Consider the following 22,575-nt stretch of genomic DNA (forward strand, 5'->3'; position numbering starts at 1 on the left):
AGGTTAAATATTTAATTGGTAAACTTTAAATATTTCATGTGGATGATGTAAGCGACAGTGGCCAGATGAGCTGCTGCTCTCTGCGTCTGAAACAGTTTGTCTCTTTTTCCTGCCCTCAAACGACCGCGGCTATTTAGGGAAACGCGGAGTCTTTTGTCCTGTTTTTTTTTGTTGGGTTTTTTTTGTGTGTGTTTTTTTAAATAAAACCAAAATTATGGAAGAAGTAACTGGGTATAAGAAGAATAGAAGGTCAAATAAAATATCTGCCATCATTTAAAGTAGTTTTCCCGTTGGATTGTAAACATTTGTATGCTGAAAAAAGATTTTCTAAGACGCGTAAAGATTTATCGTAGATTATTGAAAGTCAGGTAGTCCAAACAAGCTCCCACTTTAAGTTACGAACCGCCGATCGGAGTGAATAAAAACTATCCTTTTATTTAATCATCAGACCTTTAGTTGAAATAATGGCCACTGGCTCTGCTTGGGGCATTGGTTTTTCAAAATAAAAGTTAATCTCTGGCAAAGTCAATTTGTCGCAGCTAAATTTAGAAAAAGTGTTCAATATAACAAAACTGTTATTAATGATAACTCTACGATGAAGACTGAGCTAAAGATAGGGGATGAGGATGCTGCGGGGTGCTGTTCATGGTCCTGAACACCGGACAGGAGCAGTGATACGCGCATCAACTGTCTGCTCCGTCATCTTTACCGTTACTTTAATAACAGAAAAACATGAAACAGTCCTCTTTTTAAATAACATGTGTTTCAGTTATACCCCCAGGATACACTTACCTTTGTTTTCCTCTTCAGCAGGTGACTTGTAAATCCAAATATGATATCGGAGTCCACGAAGATCGTCCCCAGGTCTATGACGCTGGGGTTGGGCTTCCCGGCTCCAGGAGACCCCGATGAGTTTGGCAGAGCCATGTGGGCTGCGAGTGTAGCCTAAGATATATATTCCACTCCTCGGGAAACCTATTTCATTTGTATATCCATCTAATTCATTTCTGTCATACCCTCCAGAAAGATCCACAAGGTTTGTTAATCCGGACATCCAGTGAGTCACGGTGAGCGCTCGCACGTGTGCGTAAAATCACCTCTCAGATTTCCAGTAGTCCGAGAAGATAATAAAGCGATACAATCCATTAGGCATGCAAAAAGAGAAAAAAGGCTTACATCCAGTGAGATACTTTTGAGGCACCCTGAGGCTGCTCGTGCCCTGATGTTTGAGCGCGAGCAGGTCTGAGAGCGAAGGAGCACCTTGCGCGTCTGCAGCTCTCTGTTTCTCCAGCCTCTCTCTCTCTCTCACTCACTCACTCCCCTCTCCTCACCCCCCTCTCTCTCAGTCACTCACTCACTCATCCTCCCTCTCTCTCTCTCAGACAGCGATGACCTGCTCTCACACCCGATTTGCCCACACGAAGATGTAAAACACAATGACAATCCTGGCCATAACCCTTAACGACGTATTTCCTTTAATATGCCATTATATTCATATAGGGTCTCACAGTGTGGCACGCGGTAATGACCTCATCACAGCTCACCTTATATGTTCTTCCTTCTATATTATAGTCCTGCAGAGTGTGCTGTGTCTATGATTATAGTGTAGCTGTTTAATCCACAAGGGAATATCAAATACACAACATTTAATTACTCACTATGATGATGACGATCAACTGCAGTGATCGATTTTGTTTTTATCGATTTTAATATACTTTATTGCAGGCTATATCAAAATCTATGAATATCTGTTTCAACACTGAATAAAACTCTACTAAGCTACTTGATGATTTCAGCCATCCGCAGCTCCGTCCGATGTCTAAAACCCAGTAAGACCTCATGATTGCTGATCGATATTCAATGAATAGCCTTCACCGTCTCTGGGCTGAGGCTGGTTATCTCACAGATTGAATGGCTGAGGCCAGCAGGTATACAGGGGAGCCATTATGTTGATGTGATTAGACTGACTTCAGTATTAAAGATAGTGTGAGCAATTCTATTAAAGAAACTCATCCTGAAACAGAACCCACAGAGCACTTTGTTTCTCCAGTTTGTCCTGCAGCCACGCTGGAGTGGTGATGTCATCATCCACAGACGGGGAGCAGTGGGAAAGCAACAGCACCCACGGTGATATGACTAAGACGCCAGCATATTTTGTGATTCACAGCAGGAGCCTGTATTCAAAGCAGACTCAGAATTATGGCAACTCAAACAAAAACTCAAAACAAGGATCAGTGTCTGCTTCGGTGTTTTTGGCATAAATCGATCTTCCTGTTATTTGTTTATGCTCTCACGTGATGTTGGAGGACTCTCAGGAAACAGTTTTTATGGAATTGACCAAATCTGAGCAGCAGAGGCTCGGATAGCCCAGATTTGTAGTCACAACAGTGGGTCATTCTCCTAAAACACTGCATTTCCCATGATGCAACAGGACTTAGCGTGTGCCAGTAGAGTTTTCTTGCTTAGATTGATGGTCAAATCTTTCAAATTCCATGCCCTCAGTTTGTAATATTTGTTTGTTGTATGTACTCGTAGTCTTCAAGTCCAATCAGAACAAACCCTGATGACATCACTATGACATCATCAGGGTTAATTTCTCCTTTCTCTCCAGAGTACAGGTTATAAGTTGACTTTCCCCATCATTTAGTTCTGTTTTAACTTAAAAAAATGTGGAAAAACTAAATTGAAATTATATTTAGGGTGGATTTCCCCTCTAATCGTTAGATATTTCTGACTGTTTCCCAAACTAAAAGTTGAAGGTCACTGGGACAAAAGTTTGCTGGCCTTTGACACGTTTTTTGTTTTTGTTTTTTTTCCATCAGGTCAGACATGATTTCAAAATCTCATGCAACAACGAGACTCTGACAGCTGAGCAGAGGGGGGGGGGGGGTAAATAATAAATATTCTAAGGATGAATAAATTATTTTTAATCCCACAAACACCTCGCAAACCACTCAAATCAACACCCCCTGCCCACAAACGCACACACATACACACTCTTTTTGTGATGGGGGAGGCAGAGGTTGTCAGCAAACCGATAATTACAATCCATAGTAAAGATGATTTACCACGTGTGTCACCCAGCCTGCTCTCCCCACCGGAGGAGGTCTGGCTTTGGGTCCTCCCTGGTCGCTGATGAAATTCCGAGGACAGTCGGTGGGGGGTCCCCTGGGACTGCACGTGCTGCTACATCTGCTGCCCTCGCGCACGTACAGAGCAATCGCTCTGGGCATCTCATTAAAGCCTCTCCAATGTCTTCTCCTCTGCCTGTGAGACCTCTGCAGCTTCACGGACAGGCTTTGTGAGAAACGTTTAGCAAATATTGATAGTTCTTGGCGCATGGAGGAGATCAAAGGGAAAGGGGAGAAGGGGGCTGTCTAAGAGGAGAGGGGGAATAATCGGTGCACAGTGCTCTCATGAATGATTTATGCAGTATAAAGTAGCCTTTACCCATTGGGGGGAAGGCGGTCGGATTTTCTTGCTAGAGTTGTGTCAGCTTTTAAATCTGGTTTTCCCACGAAAACAAGAGTGAAAATGTGTTTAGAATTTAATGCATTTGCAGTCTAACTTTAACCGGAAGTTCAGGAAGTTTGGATAAAATTAGGTTAAAAGCAAAGGCAAGTGGCTCAAGACTATTTTGTCTACAGATACCAAAACAAAAGTCTTCCTTTTTGTTTAGTTTGGCAGTTTTAGATGGAAATGAGCAGATTTTTACCTTAGCTGCAACTTTCAGTACTTTGGACAGCGACCATCCATACAACCTCACAGTCCATCATCACCCCACACAGGACTCAACAGAGACACATGATTTTTTTATTGACTTGTTTTAATCAGTACCTCTGAATAGTGGCAACAGTAAAGCAGCAAAAAAAAGACGAGTGTTACTGCCGCAGCAGAGCTGTTAAAAAATCTGTACATGTGCCAGCAGAATGGAATCACTGAAGCCTGCTGATTTTAACAGCCACCCAAATACACCGCTCCCGGGCTGCAGTTGTCATTGTAACACAAGGGGGCACAATGAGAGCAGAAGACAGAAGGAAACATCAGCAGGAAATCACACACTGGCATTGAGCCTTGAGAGGTGGTTGCCTTTTCTTTGTAAAGATCCATACAAGGAAGTTTCTTCTACAGCTGACAGCATTCGCCTGACTGGTCAAGTGGTCCTAAACATTTCACAATTTTCTCAAAGAACTGTTGAACTGTTGAGAACCACTTAATCAGAGAGACCACACACTTGTTCCGGGCAAAAATCTGGCCTTCAAACTGTTGAACCGACTGTTGGAGGGAGAGAACAGCTAACGTTAGTTTCCTGAAATGACTTGTGGGCAGTAAACACGCCACATAAGCAGACTTCAGCTCCTATGCGAGGCCGAACAAATCCACAGCCTCAGTGTCAGAGTGCTTACCTGGAGAAGAAGAGCTCAGATTCCTTGCGATGGTGCTTCCTTGTTGTCATCCCTGTTCAGACTGAGAGACTGCAGTGTTCAGAGCTCTTTATATAGTGTTTTAGGGCTAGGTTCATACAAGTCTCTCATTCAGGGAGGAATGAGGCCCATGCTGGTCCGACCGGATGAGCTGGGTTCCTCCAGTGAGCACGACGGGGCAGCCGCCCTCAAGACACAGATAGCAAATACCAGCAAGTGCAGGCTGGCGAGTCACATGGACTTTTAATTCATATTTGTCTCATGAGTTTGTCTTATTTTTGGTGTGTTTATGTTGTAAAAATGTGGGTTTGATGTTTGATGTCGTAGTCCTCCTTAAGGCCTTCAGCCGTCACAGTGAAACCAATTATTATTCAGGACACATTTCAGACCTCCACCAATTGCTCGGACGTGAGCTAATTCATACAGAAAACCGTGTCGAATCAGAAATTACTCAGGAATCTTTAGCCAGGAGCAGTAAATGCACGTTTCATGTGCGTTACAAGGTTTGGTGCAACACTGGAGCAATCACAGGAGACACTGCTTTGAAACAAAAAGTTTATTTCTGTTGCTTTTTTCCCCCCACAGGAGAGACAGACCACTGAAGAATCCCTTCCACACACACACACACACACACACACACACACACACACAAACACACAGCATTTAAGACAATAACAGCAGCATCATTTCAAATTGGTTTGACGTCTCATGTAATCACAAAAGACTCCTTTAGTTAAGTGTAAAGTTGACCTAGTGTGGTTTGAAAATTACATCAAACAAGAGTCAACACTGTTTCCTCACTGACCAACAAAGACAAGAAAAAGAAGACATTTTAAAATACATAAAAGAACAGAAACTGCAGCAGTTTAGAGCGGATTTTCCATTTCAAAAGGGAGATATGCGACTTTTCAGGCTCGACAACAGCACAAGAAACAGGCTGGATGAGTCTGAGAGGTTACTTGCAGGTTTTTGTTGTACCTGTTTGAGCAGAAGGGATTGAAAGGGGCAGAGCAAAACCGAAGGGAAGTGCTACAGTCGGAAAACATCCAAACTTTAAGTTTAAGTGTTCATAACACTTTCCAGCATTGCACGATAAAAAGCATAACACTAAAACCTGTGAATGTACCCTGTAGTTAAAATTATTGCCATCAAAAGAGACATTACTTGAAACCTCTAACTGCTTTAAGTAATGTTACAGCAGTGAGAGGTTTTTAACTTTTAACATCAAAGAAAATAAAAGATTTACCCACAATCCTTCACTTCTGAAGGAGTAATGGGAGGTTCGAGCCCTCTCTGTGTTAAAACAGCTTAGGTAGAGTTTACCTTTAATTCCCTGATTGAACAACGATCATACGTACATCTAGTGTTGGCGTTTTTGGGGATTTTGCACCAAAAGCCACCAATTAGTTTGGCAGGAAAATAAGCAGTAATGGCTTTAAACAGATCTATAAATTGTGCAGACATTCAAAGCGAAATCCAGCAGAACCCCCTGCTGTGGACGGCGTGTAGAGGACGGCTCAGGAGGTAGCCGACGAACACGGAAGACGATTCCTTTTGGTGACGTCAGCTCACAGTCCTGCCGGGGAGGCAGTGAACTCCATCACTGCACCGTTCTGTCACAGAGACACAAAGAGACAGCATTAGGACAGAGCACTGGGGGTGTAGGTAAAGGGGGGGGCTCAGAGATGCTTCAGTGCCGTTCATGTCTAGTTTGCACACACAAGCAGATACACACACCGGCCTGGTGAAAAGCAGGCTGCACAGGTTTTGCTTATACAGGCATTCGTGGGCAGGCGTTACATGCCGTCTGATTTTATCTGACTGAGCTCAAAGATCTGAGGCATGCTGAGCTTACATTCAAAACTAACAATCTTTTTTTTCCCTCTTGTTTTGATTCGTTGGCTTAAAGAGTCAATCATCTTAAATGTATTAACAGTGTTTACATTTTTAAAAAAGACTGAAAAATTTGAAAATCCTAACAATTAAGAGACTTTGGGGGGAATTCACTTAGAATGAATTGCGGCTGCTGATAGCTCCATAAATAGCTCATCATTTGTACCCACTATCTGCTCCGTCTCCGATTCACAAAGCAAATTGCATTGATGATATTCAAGCGCAAACACGCCTATAAAGTTTCGCAGATCTGTGCAGTTTGCTCTTGTTTTGTGTCCGATTGCGAAGAGGAGCCTCCACTCTCTCTACTCTCAGGCATCATTTGAGCACACACTGACGGATCTCAACTCCACGCACAGATCGATGATGAACAGGGAGAGGAGGGGGCAGATCTTTTAACAGTTTTTTGTAAAGTCCAGACTCAACAGGTGTTACCAGTTTAACTGTCTGTAACGCAGCTTTTTTTAAATGAGAGCGCAGCAGCAGCTCGTCCATATAGTAATCACCATCATGAGTGACGGCTCCAGATCGTCTCCACACATGTGGACAAAGTGTGCCTGTGTGCCGGGGTTGAGCATCGCACAGCCCCGGACTGATTTGTCTCCCGATTATAATAATAATGACAATATATTATTAACAGAATGTATTTACAAATACATTTTTTGATCACACAAAAAGGTGGAATTGTCGCCATGATCACTGGAAACTCAGAGTGACAGCCCTTACGATAAGTGCAGCATAGTTACCACCAGCTCTCTGCAGACGGTAATATACTCACTCTGACTGCGCGGTGCTGTTAGCGCTGGTGTTTGTGAATTCGGTGCTTTTTGCCAGCAGGTTCATTTGCATAGAAAGGGGCAAAATTTGCCCCGGATGTTTGCAAAATGACTCATTAAAATACACGCAAACGGCACCAGAGCACAGAGATGCTGTTTGCTCTGCAGCGCACTTTGGGGTGCATTCAACTCTCTGCGTGTGCTTCGAGAATTAGGCTTTTTGTGTCATTTGCACAGGTTTAGCGAGCACAAAAGCTGCGCAATCCTGTAGTGAATTCCCCCCTTTGTCTTATAAATAGTCTCAGTTCAATTGTCAGTGAATAAACTGATTGATTAACCAAAACAGCCTCTTCAAAAGCAGCTATTATGCACTTCTTAATTCATTTTCAATAACAATTACCATTCTTCCTCTTCCTCTTTCCTTTTGACATTTCTTTTTATCCATTTTTCTATGTACCGTCTATGCGTTATGAAAGTTTTAGACAAGGGCCTCATGGGCACTGTCACTTGCAAGAACGTCCTTGGATTGAACCCCAGCAGGGCCGACAGAACCCTCTCTGTGTGGAGTTTGATGTTCTCACACCGTCTGCGTGGATTTCCTCTGGGTGCCTCATGAATTGGCAGCTCTAGATTCCCTGTCGGTGTGAATGTGTTTGTTGTGTATACATGTGTGCTTTGGTCTTATGACAGACTGTGACCTATCCAAAGGTGTCCCCTGCCTCTTCTACAATGCATGCTGGGATACCAAGTTTATGAAAATAAAGGTATAAGATGAATGGAGGGATTTATAGGAGGCACATGGGGATGTTCACAGATGACGGGGAGTCAAAGTATCATGCTACGAGGGATCTCATCACTACATCTCATTTACCTCATCATCATCATCATCATCATTTTCCTCCGACTCATTAAATTCACCAAATACTGGCTGAAAACAGACAGAGACAGAATATGACATTGAGAGGCAATTACAGCCAGAGAATTATACTATTGTAACACTAAAATGCATTTAGATATTACATTAATGGTTACCTTGGATTTATTGCTCATGAGTTGAACTAAGAATGCCACCACTTCCTTTTTGCCGACAGCTCGCGCCTGTGACAGGAAGAGAATAAGAAACAGAGTGAATAAGGACTATTACACTACGAGTTTAACACTGTCCCTGAAACCCACCACTTGAATAGCGGTCTGTCCATCATAGCCTGGTTTATTCAGATTGGCTCCGGCGAGGTTCCAGATTTCCAGCCCCTCCAGGTCGCCCAAGGCTGCCAGGCTGACACACAGGAAATGAATGAAAATGAATCTGTATTATTAGCACAATCAAATACACACTGGCCGGAGGACAAGTTGTTGCTGAGATTGGGCCAGAACATGGATAATATCGGGCTTTGTGACACACAAGATGTTTTGATTTTGAAGCCGTGCTCGTCGTGCCTCACAAAAAGGCGTGTTTCTGAAACTGTAAATTGGAACTTTCCTGACAAAACCTGTCTCGGTTGGATAAACACCAGGGCCCAGCCGGTGTGTGGCGTATACACACTGACACCAGAGATGCAGAACAGATCTGATGCTATGCTGCCAGGGGGCATTCCTACAGTTTGTGTAACTGTGGAACAACAGGTTGTACCGGTGCTAACTATGTAGGATGGGTCGCTGATGATGGCTGAGACACAGATGTGATGTGTGAAGATGTGCGTCTTACCTGCACAGTTCTGTTCCTGCTTCTTCTATTTCGTCTCTGGAGAAATGAGCCCCCGTCTTCCTCAGCAGCTTCACCACCTCTTTGTGCCTGAGTCAGTCAGAGGACATACAATAGAGCTCTTTATAACTGTACATGTAATGTGTAAACACTGTGAGCATGTCTGATTCTTATTTAGTAGTAAAACTTTGGCTGTCATTGAGTCAGTGTGGCAGTGATTGTTGTTTGACATGTGGGAACAAGTTCCTTATCCCCCGCATCAAACCACCCACACAGGAGTCACCTGCAGTGACATTTACGGCGACAGCAAGTGAACAATAAAACAAAAGGACCCAAACTGTTCAGCACTATGCAGCTGAATGTATAGGTGATAGCAGAGCTTGCTCTTTAAGAAGGTAAGTCACCCAACAGATCAATTTGATGCCTAATTGTTCAGAGGAATGTAGAGCTGCAGCCTTTACTAAAAGAAGACTTCCTGTAGAGCGTTAAGAAGCCAGTATCTCTCATCTGTGAAACTGGGAGCAGGTCGGTAGGACTGGTTCAGGCAACACTCCCTACAATTGTTCTGTAACCCTTCGCTCTCTGTGCTTTCTGCCACTCCCTATATGGGCATTCTGGCTGAAGTGCGCTGTGACATGTTGGTGGCATGACACTCAAAGTGCGCCAGACACGCTGACTTCCGGCTGCGACTCTAAACTCCTGTTCTATTAGTTAGTGTCGTTTCATTAAACACACCGAAGAATGGGGGAAATCAAGCCAAGGTGTGGAGCGCAGGAAGTGGACTGACAGGTGTTTGCGCGAAACTGCATCCCTCTGCCATCACAAAAGGAAACAAGTCCACACTCGCAGTGCCAACCGTTAAAATAGGACAACAGCTATTTGGCAGCGCTTCCACACACACACACAACGTCTTCACCCTGAGGCTCAACATAGCATTAAAACTGAAACATTAAGCGTGCCTGGCTTCTCCCTCGCAGACATTTAGAGCAATGTCAATGAAAGACAGAAATAAAAAAACAAAACAGCTTTGGTAAAAATAAACACCGTCTAAACTGTTGGCTGACAATTAGCCTAATTAGTTTATAATTATTGCCTGGCCTCTAAACTCCATTACGAGCTGCTCCCCTGGTTTCAGCCCCCCCTCTGACAGCCGCTGCTCCCTTCCTGTCGTTTAAGCGAAGCAGCGTTTCCTTCCTTACAGCAGCTCATTTAATGAAGTCCCCTCTACAGCAGCCATTAACAACAGATATTCAGGAATACTCAGCGGTTTCTAACGGCCAAAAGGGGACTTTTAATGTTGTGTTTGCGACTTCATAACTGACATGATTGCTTTAAGAGAGGTAAAAACACGTCAGCCCTTATTGTTCAGAATGAGGCGAGTCTTACCTGAAGCGTACAGCGTTGCACAGGGGTGTGTCGCCATAGCGATCTTTAGCATACACTGTAGCTCCATGACTCAGTAGATACTGCACCAGTTTGAGGTGGCCCTCGGAGGCGGCAATATGTAGGGGTGTTCTTCCGTCATAGTCGCCCAGACACAAGTTACTCCCCTGTGACAAAGACAAACATGAAACCATCATTAACTATCTTACTGTCATCTGAAATGAAAAAAAGATCAATTAATTAACTCTATTAAAAAGTACAAACTGTTGCAGCTCTCTTCCTTTTGGATTTCCATTATAGTCCAAAAACTTGAGAGCAACACAATTGCCCTGGGTGACATCTTTCTTCATTACACTGAATCTGGGCACTGTAACATACAGGGACTCCATCCAACACACACCATCCCACTGCCGTACATACTTACTAGTGTACCAAATCTGCAGCTGAAAATAGTCCCCACCAAGAACAATGATTTCTCCGTGTTAAAGAAGCTACAGTGCTGAGCTGTAAGGGGCCCATCAGACAGAGTGCATTTTAGCAGCTGGGGGCAGCTTTTTTTTCCTGTTGTTAAGGCAACCACCGAATCGTTATCATCAATTTAACAGTAACTGTTCCTATTTATTTTGGCTAGCTAAAATACTTAACTTTGTGTTCAATAGATTACATATATCTCGATAAAATATAGACAGGAGGAGGGCACTTGCTCTGGCTTGATGTTCCAACATACTTAAACACAGGGAAATAGAGATCAGTGTGAGACCCTCAGAAAGAGGACAGATCACAGCGACCACTCCATGTCGTCATCCCCACAGAAGCCTCTCCATTCATCCGATTGGACAATGAGGAAAAAACGTCAATGACGTCGGGCGCTTTTCTGCTTTGAGTTCAAGTTTTTCACCTGGAGGCGCACAGACCGGTAAAAAGCGAGGCGCTCAGCATCGCGAAAGCAGCTCGCAAAAAGCGCCTCTCTCATTAAAAACAACTACAACAAAGCCAGCTGCTACAACGCGTTCTGTCTGATCGAGCCCTGAGGTATTGACTTAGCCTTTTAAAAAATGAACCTGTATGTTTGTGTCCATCCTTAAAGACTCTGTTAATACATCAGCAGAAACACATGGGAGCAGGGCCACAGACGGCGTTTGGAAGTTGTAAAGTATTAATGATCGACTAATACATGCTTGTTTTTTTTAGTGGATCTGTTAGCAAGAACAAAGTCCTGCCTTACCACTCTGACCTCATGTTTTGTTTGGCTGTGTGTTTCCTGCAACGCTCTCTCTCTCTCTCTCTCTACAGGAGGAGTGACCCTAAAATTTTTGTTGTTGACGGAAAACCATTCGTTTGACTGGGTGCGTTGAACCCCGGGAACAAACACAATCCAGATAGCGGCATCAAACACTGCGCTAGTGATGTAAAAGTTTTGGGTCGAGCTGTGTTTTGAGCGAGTTGTAAGGTAGATGCATCTGAGTGGGAGATCAATGCAGAGAGGTTAACAACACTTTCCTGTAAATAGAACATTTCAGGGTTTCTTTATGATAGGGTTTTTACATTCCAGACAATCAAAAAATTCAGGTAATAATTATAAGCCGTACATACAAAACGTGTTGTAGAGATTAAAGTTTGCTTACCATTTCGTTAAGAGCTTCTAAGGCCTCCACGTCTCCAATCTTAGCAGCAGCATTTGCCAGCGGAGGGCTCAGGGCATCGCGGATGGCCTCCAGCTCCTGCATACCCCACAGGCTTTAATCAAAAGACTAACATGTGTTCTAAGCTTCACCTGTTTTTTCACCATTTTGAAATAGTCTTTCAAAATTGCATGCATGTGTCTAATCATGACAACATTGACAGAAGAGTCTGATGAAGTAATGGGACTGTGTAGAGGCAGTGCCCTCACCTCCTTGCAGCTGATGCTCAGACTCTTGGCGATGACCTGGATGAAGCGGCTGTCGCTCAGAACCAGCTTGGCTCCCGCTATGTCAGCATTCATCTCACCTCGCAGGTTCTTGCTCATCAGCTGGACACACAAATACACTTATGCTTCAGTTTTTCTGCTTATGACACCTACTTTTATTACTAGTGTTCCAATCCCTGTATCGGAAATGACTCCCCTACAGCCTAAAATGCAAGATATAGGTGTTAGCGACAACAATAGTCAATGTACCAATCGGATGGGAAAGAATCAACTACTTTCTTCATCTCCAAAACGGTACTCTACATAGCTATAACACATATTATGGCTGACACTAGCAACTACTATGTTAGAAAGGTACGGTAACCAGGGGAGAATGTAATGGTCCATGCAACATGTAATGTAATGTAATGTGTCCACTCACACATTTAAAGGCTGCACTAAAAAAATAAAATATTAAAACAATTAAATAAAGAATTTTATGTTTAAAACCAGGGTTTGTCAACGCTTTTCAGTGGACACAGGATGTCAGCAAAGAAGCAGCTGCTAACGTAAGATCAGCGTGTTTTTAGGTCAGAATTGCTTCAGTGTACCGAGTCAGGCTTTCCAAACTCTGGGCCTTTCTCAGACCACCCCCTACTCCCTCTCCATACACACTCCGTTTGCACGCTCGCGTAAAGGCTCCACCACGATGAGTGCTGTCCAGTTAAACCCTCCACCAGAGAGTCTGCACTGATGCCGACTTACTGACCAGGTGCAACGCCGTGTTATGTTGGTCATGAGATGAGAGTCGTAAAGTTCCGTGTTATTACCTGTACAAACAAGAACTGCTTTAATTAAGATAAACATGAAATAATAAACCTAAAGTTAACTTTATATTCATGAGCTAATAAACTTGTTAAAGTGCTTTATATAAACAGGGACAGCTGTAAAAACTCAGCAGGTCATTAACATCAGATTTAAAAACATATTTACAGATAAGAAAAGCCGCAAAGGAAGTTCAAAGTTTATTTCCTCATGATGTGGAGTGATTTTAACGACTCTGCCTCACTGGTATTTACGTAGCTTTTGTTATTTGTGTGACATGAAACCATGGAAGGGTTTAACCCCTTCACCTTAAAGAAGGATGCGCCGTTCAGCTCCGAGTGTGACATCAAACGGAGTTCACTCCGTGACGGAGTGTGAGTGGGGAGAGTCCGGTTTGGGAAAAGCCCGATGTTAGCAATCGTATATGTGTATTTTTTTTGATAGCACTGGTGTCCTGGGTCATCGGAATGGGCCATTACTTGCATTGTTTTTAGTTTTTTAACTCTGCTGTGTAAGGTGACCTTGAGTGCTTTGAAAGGCGCCTATAAATAAAATGTATTATTATTATTATTTTATTATTTATTCTTATTTAATTTATCATTCACACAAACCTTTTTCTTGGCAGCTAAATCCAGCTCCGTCTTGGCCAAAACGTAGGACAGCTTTGAGAGGGCAGCCTCTGGAGTCATGTCTCCACCAGCTATCAGCCCTGCATCCATCAGCACCTGAGAAGGCACAGGAATATGTGACTCAAGTTAACATGATGTAGTAATTGTAGTGGGTCAGGATTGAATAGTCTGTGTCATGATGTACCTTGCCGGTGGCGTAGGACGCAGACACAGTCCCCCTCAGACATTGTGTGCAGTTGATGATGATGACACCGGAGTCAGTGGCCTTCTTCAGCTCCTCTAAGAGATCAGGACGGTTGTCGGGGGCATTTCCGCTGCCGTACGTCTCCAGGACGACACCCTGCATGGGCGGCTGCAGGAAAGCCCTCACCTGGAAACAGAAGGACTCACATTAAAAAGTCCCCATATTTATAGCCATCTGAACTGGCTGCTCAGCTGTGTAGAATCAAATTGAGGAATTAGTATTCCATGTTATTTTTCCTGCAGCCCCTTTCACAAACGCATGAGTCCATCCACTCTCCTAAAAGCCCATCTGGTGCTTTCTAAGCAACCAGTATCTCAGTCACTGGTTGGCTGGCACCAGGAGGCCCTATACCACATCATTAGCCATGGCATATGACTAGAGAGGCAGATGACTGAAATGGCAGGACGGAGAGCAATTAATCTAAAGGTATTAGCAAGCATAAAGTCACTTGGCAAGACCGAAGCAGTTAGCGTAAAATGTGAGAAGAAGGTGACATTAAAAGTGCAAGGTTCAGTCGGTATTTTTCTGATGCGATAAGCAGAAATGTTTGACGCATATACCAATGAAGCTCTCGTGCGGCAATGGGCGGCGAGCACACGAGAGCCTGGTGCCCAATCAAAGCGATGCCTCATAAATGCAGTTAAAGGCTGTAAGGAAGTGTTGATAGCCGAGCCAGGCAGTGGGAGCAGATTGAGACAGTAAAGTGGCTCTCCCAGCAGCCACTGCAGGGGGAGGTGCAGATAAATGTTACAGTATCTATGCCAATCCTCCCTCTTTACAGGGTGATTGGTCATGGCCCATAACTCCCTTTTCATCTTTCTCCAGGCTGAGCTTTGATGGCAGTTTACATGACCGGGAGAGTAACAGAAGACGGGTAATGGCACAATTAAATTAAAGTTAACTATATTTTATTGCAGTTTGACAAAACAACACTTAGGAGCAGACTGTTATCTTTGAGAAACATATCTTTAATTACATCTCAATACGCTGCGAAGGAAAACACTCAAAAGATTTGGACAAAGTGCAAAAAGCAACTCATGGCCATTAGGTGAGTATGACAGAGATAGATTAAACGTCTCTGGACTAGTTCAGAGGCTGTTTCACCAGCCTAAAGCCTGGATTCCACTGGATCTGTGGGAATGGTCCGTCACACGGCACAGGAGGCATTTCTGGTCCGCAGCGCAGTGGAGCGCTGGCACAAGCAGCTGGATTCGCGAGATCACAAGATCGTAGGAGAACTACGTTATAGAAATGCAAAAATCACGCAATAACATCAATGTTAAAACAGAGCAACACACAAACTACAGTTCAGTTTGCAACTCCGAGGTTGATTATCGGCTCATTTGGATATCATTCCGAGATTTTTGCGCTTCTGCCATGGGTGAGTACACGGTGATACGGTGGGTAAGTACACGGTGATACGGTGATACACGTGCTGTCGAAACACGAGCAGTGACTAGAGTGGACGCAATCAACTCAATCTCGTGCGGCAAGGGGCTGCGGGCACACGAGAGCCTGGTGCCCAATCAAAGCGATGCCTCATAAAGGCAGTTAAAGGCTGTAAGGAAGCGTTGATAGCCGAGCCGGGCAGTGGGAGCAGATTGAGACAGTAAATGGTGGTTTATTTTGAAATGACCGGGTGCTCTATGCTGTTTTCGTGTCTGACGATCTGCTCTGTTGAGCTTGACGCGTGCTTGAAGCGACCTCCGTCAAAAATAGATTCTGACACAGCGCGTGCAACACAAGCATTGAGTGGGCGTGATGAACTCGGGAGGTCGCGGCACACACGGATCCTGTGGAATCCAGGCTTAACAGTGATAGTATTTCACAGAGCGACTCACAGTAGCAGCAGTTATTCCTGGGAACAGCCTGAGCAGGCCAACGTTCCTGTTCAGCTCAGTCCAGACTTGAAACTTTGCTGTGGTGTTTGCCCTCCACACGGTGTCCCAGTTGACTAAAGGACAAGATTTGGAAAACAGATTGCTTTTACAAAAGATTCCTCTGGATGTGAAGCATACTGACATTTATATTCACATGAGACTGACATATTTCTTACTTGTAATATCCACTTCAGCAGTGGCCAGAGGAGCCAAGTTAGGAGAGGAGAATGCATTGAAACTCCCAGCATCCACCTTGGTCACACGGTTTCCTCTGTAGAGTTTATTGTAGAAATACAGGCACACCTGAAGAGTGACAAAGATGCGGTCAATGCTTTTCTACAAAGACCAAATCCCTTTACTGCTGCAGGGTTTTAACATAAACCTGGAAACCTTTGTACACACATTGAAAAAACCTTTTATCAAAACTCGTTACAAAGAACCTGTCAAAGCCAATACTGTACATAGACAGACGTCGAGAACCTGTTGAGTGTTCTTCCTGTTCTGGTTACTGTTGCTCGGTATTGCGAAACACAGTCATTCTCATCAGACAGGTCGTTTAGGAGAGCTTTTGCTCAGCCAACAGTGCTGTCCTCACACAACATGGCGTATTTTCTCTGCATGTAAACGCCAGATTTTATATAATTGTAGGATAGGGTTCATTCAGAACACATTTAAATAATCATTTTATTAACCCAACATATAAATCATGACATAAACAAAAAGGAGTTCACAAAAAAAGGCATCACTGGAGTTGGTCTAGAGTCTCACAGTTCTCTCTCACATTCACAAACGCAGTGATTCCTAACTCTCCTGCTTTGTGGCTGCTTAAACACATTTCTCTAATAATCTAACATCCTGTAGAAAGGAAGCCTGTGTCTGCCGTCTCCATTTCCCTACCTCAGGAATGACAAACTGACCGGCAATCAGCAGCGCCCCCAGCAGGTTGTCTCTGCCATCGTTCCTCATCTCATAGATAGGCACCTGAAGACAGAACACGTCTTATGTAAGAGGCAGTACATACTTTAAATGCTGCTGTCTTCTTGTTGTTAGACCCTGAAAGACAGCAGAGCTCACCTGGGAGCCGGTGAGGATGATCGGTTTGCCCAAATGTTCGCACATGAAGGACAGGGCCGAGGCTGTGTAAGCCATAGTGTCTGTGCCATGGAGGATCACAAAGCCATCGTAGCTTTCGTAGTTTTGCTAGAGTGAAACAAGAAACAAGAGCACAAAGAGACGATCATTTAAAATGGAAACATATAAGATGGCAAATCTTATGAGCAATATTATAGGATTATTTGATGTTTAGCGTTTAAAAGCATAATAATGTGGTGTTTATTTAAAAATAGAGATGATCAAGTACCTCAATGTCTTTACCAATTCTCCTCCAGTCTTCTGTGGTCATATTGGAGGAGTCCAGCAAAGGGCTGTACTCTAAGATATTGTAGATGATCCTCTTATTGTCTTTACTCAGCCTGGAAGAGAGAGAATATTATTTATTAGTTTCAGTAACTTTCTCCATAAATGTAATCAACATACAGAAACAAGTCAAACAGCCCAGTTTCAAACAGAGGGTTAGGTAAGTGCAGAAACTCATTCAAAAAAAAAACACTTGAAGGAAACACGGTTCAACAAATGATTATCTTCCCAGTGACAAACAATTATTTGTCTTCACTGTGCTTAACGAACAAAGTTGGATGAAGTTCTGGTTAAATCTGAGAAGTGAGCTTAAGGAAGGGTAGGGGAATGCTACAAAAAACAAGCTGACTTTATGGAGCGAGACAAAGTCTATTTAGCCGGGCCTTCTGTCTCAGCAGCAGGGTGCCAGAACCTGTTTCACACACACACACACACACACACACACACACACACACACACACACACACACACACACACACACACACACACACACACACACACACACACACACACACACACACAGTGTTTTGGAAGTGTAAAAGGGAGCGGCATGGTAGATATACAGAGCACTCGTACAAAACTTGCCATTTTTTCTTGTTTCATGTTCTGTGGAGCTTTTCCACTGTGTGATGTAAATACAGGCGACGCTGGGGGACATAAAGTGGCTGTTTCATAAATCTTGAGGGTTATTTGGCGAGTAATTTCACTGACCCTCAGCCCCACCTGCGACACACCGTGTAAGGCAGCGTGACTGGCTAAACAGCCATGGAGAGATTTTCTTTTTAATCTCCCTTTTAAAGAAACAGCGTGAGACGCCCCCCACATTACCATAGGACGGCCTTATAACATGAAGATCGGACCTGAATGGAACAGCAGGGGGACGAGCACACGAGGCCCGGTCCACCCAACCAGGGGTCCTACAGACACTCTGCTAATTAGCCTTAAGTCCACACATGACCCTCGAACATATGCTGTTGATAATCTTAAAGCAAAGTGCCACAAAAAAAACACCCCAATTATTCAACTATCTGTATGCAGCAAAGCTACATATTTCCATACCAGTGTCAAGATGCCTCGTAGCTTAAGAATAATGAATGTGAGTGTGTATATTTTGTCTATGTGTGTATGATTGGGGGCTCAGGAAGTGTAAGAAGAAGGTTGGAGGTGGGGGGCGGGCAAACGGCCTTGTGGCGCTGCCTCTCCACCTCACATGAGTAAAGCTTTTCAATAAATCAATAAACTAATTCCCCCCTTCGACATCGGCTGCATGCGATCAACAGTGCTCCCATAAGACTTGCATATGAGCCGATTTCTTCAGTGTATATTTTCACTTCACCGACTCAAGGATGAATTATATTAAAAAGTAAATCAGGCTAAAAACATAACAGGAAATGCTTCAAAAACACGTGCACATATTCATTTGAAATACAATTGTTACTATTTTCTAGGAGCATGAGTCACAGATCAAAAGCTACAATCAACCCGGAAGTTTTCACAAAACAGTCTAGCGAAAATTAGAGCGTAATTCATCCCTCTCCTCCCCGCTGACTCACAGTTTCAGTCAATAAGAAGGGGGTTATGGAAATGACTGAGGAAGGGTGCGTCTCTGGTAAATGCACCCCCACTTTTACTGACAATTAAGACCCTACAGAGGCTGCGGATCAGCGGGTAGGCTCCACTCTCTGTGCTTCACAGCACATGCACCAGACGTCAAGACAACATGGTTCAAACATGCAATGAAGAAGATTAGCCTAACTTTTCCTAACAGGCAAGCACTACTAACTACACCGTAAGGAAACATCAGAGTTTCTCAGCCAGGCTACTTTCCTGCCACACTTCTAAGCAGCTATCCGGTTGGTGACAGAGGAAATATCAGCAAGTGCAGAGTTATGAGACACAAAAATACTTCAGGCAATAATCAGCTCGGTGCTCCTGTATCCTTCCTGTTATTTTCTCCTTTTGACAAAGGCCACGTCAGCATGCACTTCCTGTCAGGCGAGCACACCCTGACAATTGCTTAAAAGGACGGCAGAGACTTAAAATCACTCTCAAGCTCAGTGCGGGGACACACACAATGCTAGCAGTGCTACATCACCCATGATATAAATGGTCCAAGTGGGTCGTTGGCTTCCTTTTAAAGAAACAAAAGCAGTTTAGAGTCATTAAAATATTTGATATTCCCCGAAAGAGAAGGACTTTTTGACATTCAGCCCCTGCTTTCCTTCACAGTATGAAGACATACAAGACCACATTATCAACTGTACTCAAGGTTATAACGTAATACAAGTACAGCCAACAACACTGATTATTGTAATTTATCAAAATATAATTATATCCATGCGCTGAATGAGCATGGAGAAGCTGTGAGTGCGCTTACGGCAGGACCAGGGTGTTCTCAGATCCGTAGTACGCATACAGGCCGGTCTGCTGGGCGTACAGCTCATCGTGCAGGATGGGCAACTTGCGCAGGCTCTTCACAAAGGCATTGGCTTTTGGGGCAAGTACTGTTGGATACCAAAACAGAAAAAAAAGGGTGTTATTGTTTGATTTCCTAGCTTTCTTTCTGTGGGTTTACAGTTACATATTAACAAATAAGAATATTACAGGGGGTTACAATCACCTCAACACCACTCATCAGTCTTATACTGAACCCTAGTGGTGAATGTCAGAAGTGGCTTTAAAGTCCATCTAGGTTCTTGTTAAGTTTTGATGCTATTGAACTAATCAAATCTGTGTTAAAAAGTGGAGAACCTTGAATACAGTGGACAAAGCACCACTGCTGCCGTAAAGGAGGAACTGTTCTGTTCACTCTAAATGAACGACCAGCTGATATTATTCATGTCAGATTAAATAAGTGATGACACATTACTGCTGACAGCCACATGAGCATAAGACCTGAAGATATCAGCAAAGCTACTACAAACTTTGTTAAAGGAAAGAGTGCATGCAAACTTAGTTTAAAGCACACAAAGTAAAAGTAAAGGTCCAATATTGACTCAACTCGACTCAAATTAAATAACCAGATATCCTGGTTATTTAATTTCTGAATTCCATGACAAGCACTCAGCTATACGTTTCACTGTGAACTCAAGTGATTTAACTGAAGTGGTCATCTCTGGCGAAAAACTGATAACATCAATTCTAGCCTTTAAATTAAATAAAGAGACAAGCCTTAATACCATTATAATTTATTATGAAGCACTGTTAAAACAATGTTTTGTATGAGTTTGTATGAGAACAAAGTAGATATGAAAGATGTCCTTTAAGACAGGAAGTAAATGCTTCACAGAGCCAGATTACAACAGCACAGAAGGGTATAAAGAGAGGTGGTGAGCTCTTATACAATAAGTGACGTTGGTCCTAACTTTATCCTGAAGCTGGTAGGACCTTTGAATATTATGATTGCCTCTCTCCATGTTCATGTCAACATCTAGTTATTCATTGAGAGAATCTGTGATGTTGCTCCAACAACATCATGAGGGGCAGTTTACACAGCATTGCCTCCCTCACGGATTCACAAACGTGTTATCATTTTGGCTCCTTTGTAGGCATAGGAAGTAGCTTAGTCTAACTTTCTAGATAAAGCTAAATGTGCTACTGTCATTCACTACCGATATAATCATCTATTTGATATTTGGATTCAGAAGTCAATAAGGATGACATTTTGCTCATTTCTACGCAAACAGCTCGCTAGCCTGGTTTAGTAGTGTCCTTAAGCTGTGTGCAGGACTATTTTAGGATGCACTTTCATGCTGTTGACACGTAACGTTTACTCACAGTAACATGAGAACAACATAGACCAAACCTGCTAACAGCAAGCTACAACTACTCTGCTAGTTGCCACATTGTAGCTGCCTGGGGGCACCTGAGGGAGCAACAACAATGAGTTGAGTTAGCTTGTAGCTACCGTTATCATGAAGTGTCATCCCAATGGTTCCTCCAGTGTTGATAACCATCACGCGCGCCTCGGCGGCGGTGGGTGAAGTCGCGATCTCCACGGACTCTATCGAGTTACAACTCGATAACTTTCTCCTTCGACACGGATGCAGCTGTATGTTTCGCGTAGGGCCAACATCTGTCGAATCTAACAAGTCGGGTTTTGGTTGTGACAAAGCCCTGCCAAGGGATGTCAGGTTGTTTAAACTGGAATCCGCCATGATGACTTACGAGTCAACCTGCGGTTGTGGTCTTCAAGTGTTGAATGAACCCTGAAACACGCCCACCTTACCGTGTCTCCGGCTTTTTAATAGAAAAGCAGCTTCCATAGCAATGACGTGATGTAATAAACAGAAGGTGTATCCATCATTTTCCTTATATCTCAGAGAAACCTACAGTTCTTTACTCTACCTCACTCAGGACCCCTGTCTATTATTTTGCCCTTGAACCGCTGATGGAAGAGTGTCCTCGCTTACGTCATGATGTGGGTGTGGACTAAAAGGTAACTGATGGACAGTGTCGCACTAATGTTCAAAATAGAACTAAACACATATAAAGAATTTAAGTGACATTGTACTTTAACAATATTTAGTAAAATAAAGCACTGTAAATGTTATTTTGTATTAAACATTTCATACATTTTTTTCTTACAACGTATGTAAAGACATGTAAGCAACATTTCAGTGTAAACTTATTCAAGCTAATTTATGAACTCATTCATAAACTTTGGGGTAAAAATGTATAACAGTGTAACATCTTTCATAAACTTTCATAAATATGTATTTTCTTGGTAAATTCAGAATCTGCACACTGTTTATAAAAAAGGCAGTTATAAAGGAAATGTAAATATACAGACATCAAATAGACAACAGAGTTATACAGTATAATGACTTAAGATTAAATAAAAACAATATTTAAAGGTCCTATATGGTTCTCCTGCACAGGTGCTTTTACCTGTTTTGCCTGATAATTACATACAATATTAAACTTCTCTGATTTCCTATCACTGCTTGTACCACAAGGTGATCTACTTACAAGGTTGAATTTAATCCTTTTTTAAAACTAACACGAGTTATACAATAAAAAGTTGCAGCTTAGTGTGTAGTCACCCAAGCAAGACTCTATATTGACATATTTATGTGCAACAGGTTTCTGGGTAAAGGGCCGGTACTTTAGAAGAACAAGAATAGTTTTACTAAAGTAGCAATATTTTCTAGCTCAAGAAAAGCTGATCTGAAAAGACTTTTTACTGTTATCTTCTCTTTAAGTGAATAGTGCCAAGTTTTATGACATAATGATGTGCATGATCTAGTTGATTAGCTCACTAATAAGGACAATTTCACTTGTTTGATTAATTATTTGGTTAAATGTGATTCTGTAGAAGAGATAACAGTGAGATATTTAAAATAAATAATTATAAGGGAAGTAGTTTAGATGAATACGATGAATCTTAATGTAATTTTGCCATGACAAAAGAGAGCATTGTTCATGTGCTTTGAGAGGGGGAAAAGGGAGACCAATGGGAAAGGTGCGCAGGGGTACGGGAAGATACAAAGAAGAAAAAATAAGGATAAAATAA

General features: G+C 42.9%; 1 protein-coding gene across 4 annotated transcripts; it reads right to left on the reverse strand.

Moving 5' to 3' along the window:
* Positions 1 to 4,992: 4,992 nt before the first annotated feature.
* aspg (asparaginase homolog (S. cerevisiae)) lies at positions 4,993 to 21,433 on the reverse strand. 4 transcript variants are annotated; one of them, XM_069661218.1, is made up of 18 exons: positions 20,968 to 21,433; positions 19,438 to 19,564; positions 19,156 to 19,191; positions 17,005 to 17,116; positions 16,719 to 16,844; positions 16,542 to 16,625; positions 15,821 to 15,947; positions 15,606 to 15,718; positions 13,705 to 13,890; positions 13,503 to 13,616; positions 12,070 to 12,189; positions 11,804 to 11,899; positions 10,182 to 10,345; positions 8,799 to 8,885; positions 8,270 to 8,369; positions 8,126 to 8,191; positions 7,969 to 8,021; positions 4,993 to 6,038 (listed from the first exon to the last, which is right to left on the reverse strand). In XM_069661218.1, exons 1-18 carry the CDS (start codon positions 21,215 to 21,217, stop codon positions 5,993 to 5,995), a joined length of 2,007 nt encoding a protein of 668 aa, XP_069517319.1. In that variant the 5' UTR covers positions 21,218 to 21,433; the 3' UTR covers positions 4,993 to 5,992. The 4 variants fall into 4 exon arrangements, with proteins under 4 accessions (XP_069517319.1, XP_069517318.1, XP_069517320.1 ...); XM_069661217.1 differs by having other exon boundaries at positions 4,993 to 6,037; positions 7,965 to 8,021; XM_069661219.1 differs by lacking the exon at positions 19,156 to 19,191 and having other exon boundaries at positions 4,993 to 6,037; positions 7,965 to 8,021.
* Positions 21,434 to 22,575: the final 1,142 nt, after the last annotated feature.

This window comes from Semicossyphus pulcher, unplaced genomic scaffold (genome assembly GCF_022749685.1).
Source record: "Semicossyphus pulcher isolate SPU_LCO1_2020_fin unplaced genomic scaffold, fSemPul1.0.p SCAF_14, whole genome shotgun sequence".
Classification (NCBI taxonomy): Eukaryota; Metazoa; Chordata; class Actinopteri; order Labriformes; family Labridae; genus Semicossyphus; species Semicossyphus pulcher.

Bases quoted from the DNA above. Each gene is read 5' to 3' on its own strand.
- aspg (XM_069661217.1), bottom strand. From the start codon at position 21,217: ATGGCGGATTCCAGTTTAAACAACCTGACATCCCTTGGCAGGGCTTTG. The intron at 15,948-16,541 runs GTAGGGAAATGG...GTCACTCTTCAG, and splicing joins GTCAGTTTGTCATTCCTGAG to GTGTGCCTGTATTTCTACAA. The intron at 15,719-15,820 runs GTAAGAAATATG...CTTGTCCTTTAG, and splicing joins TGCTGAAGTGGATATTACAA to TCAACTGGGACACCGTGTGG.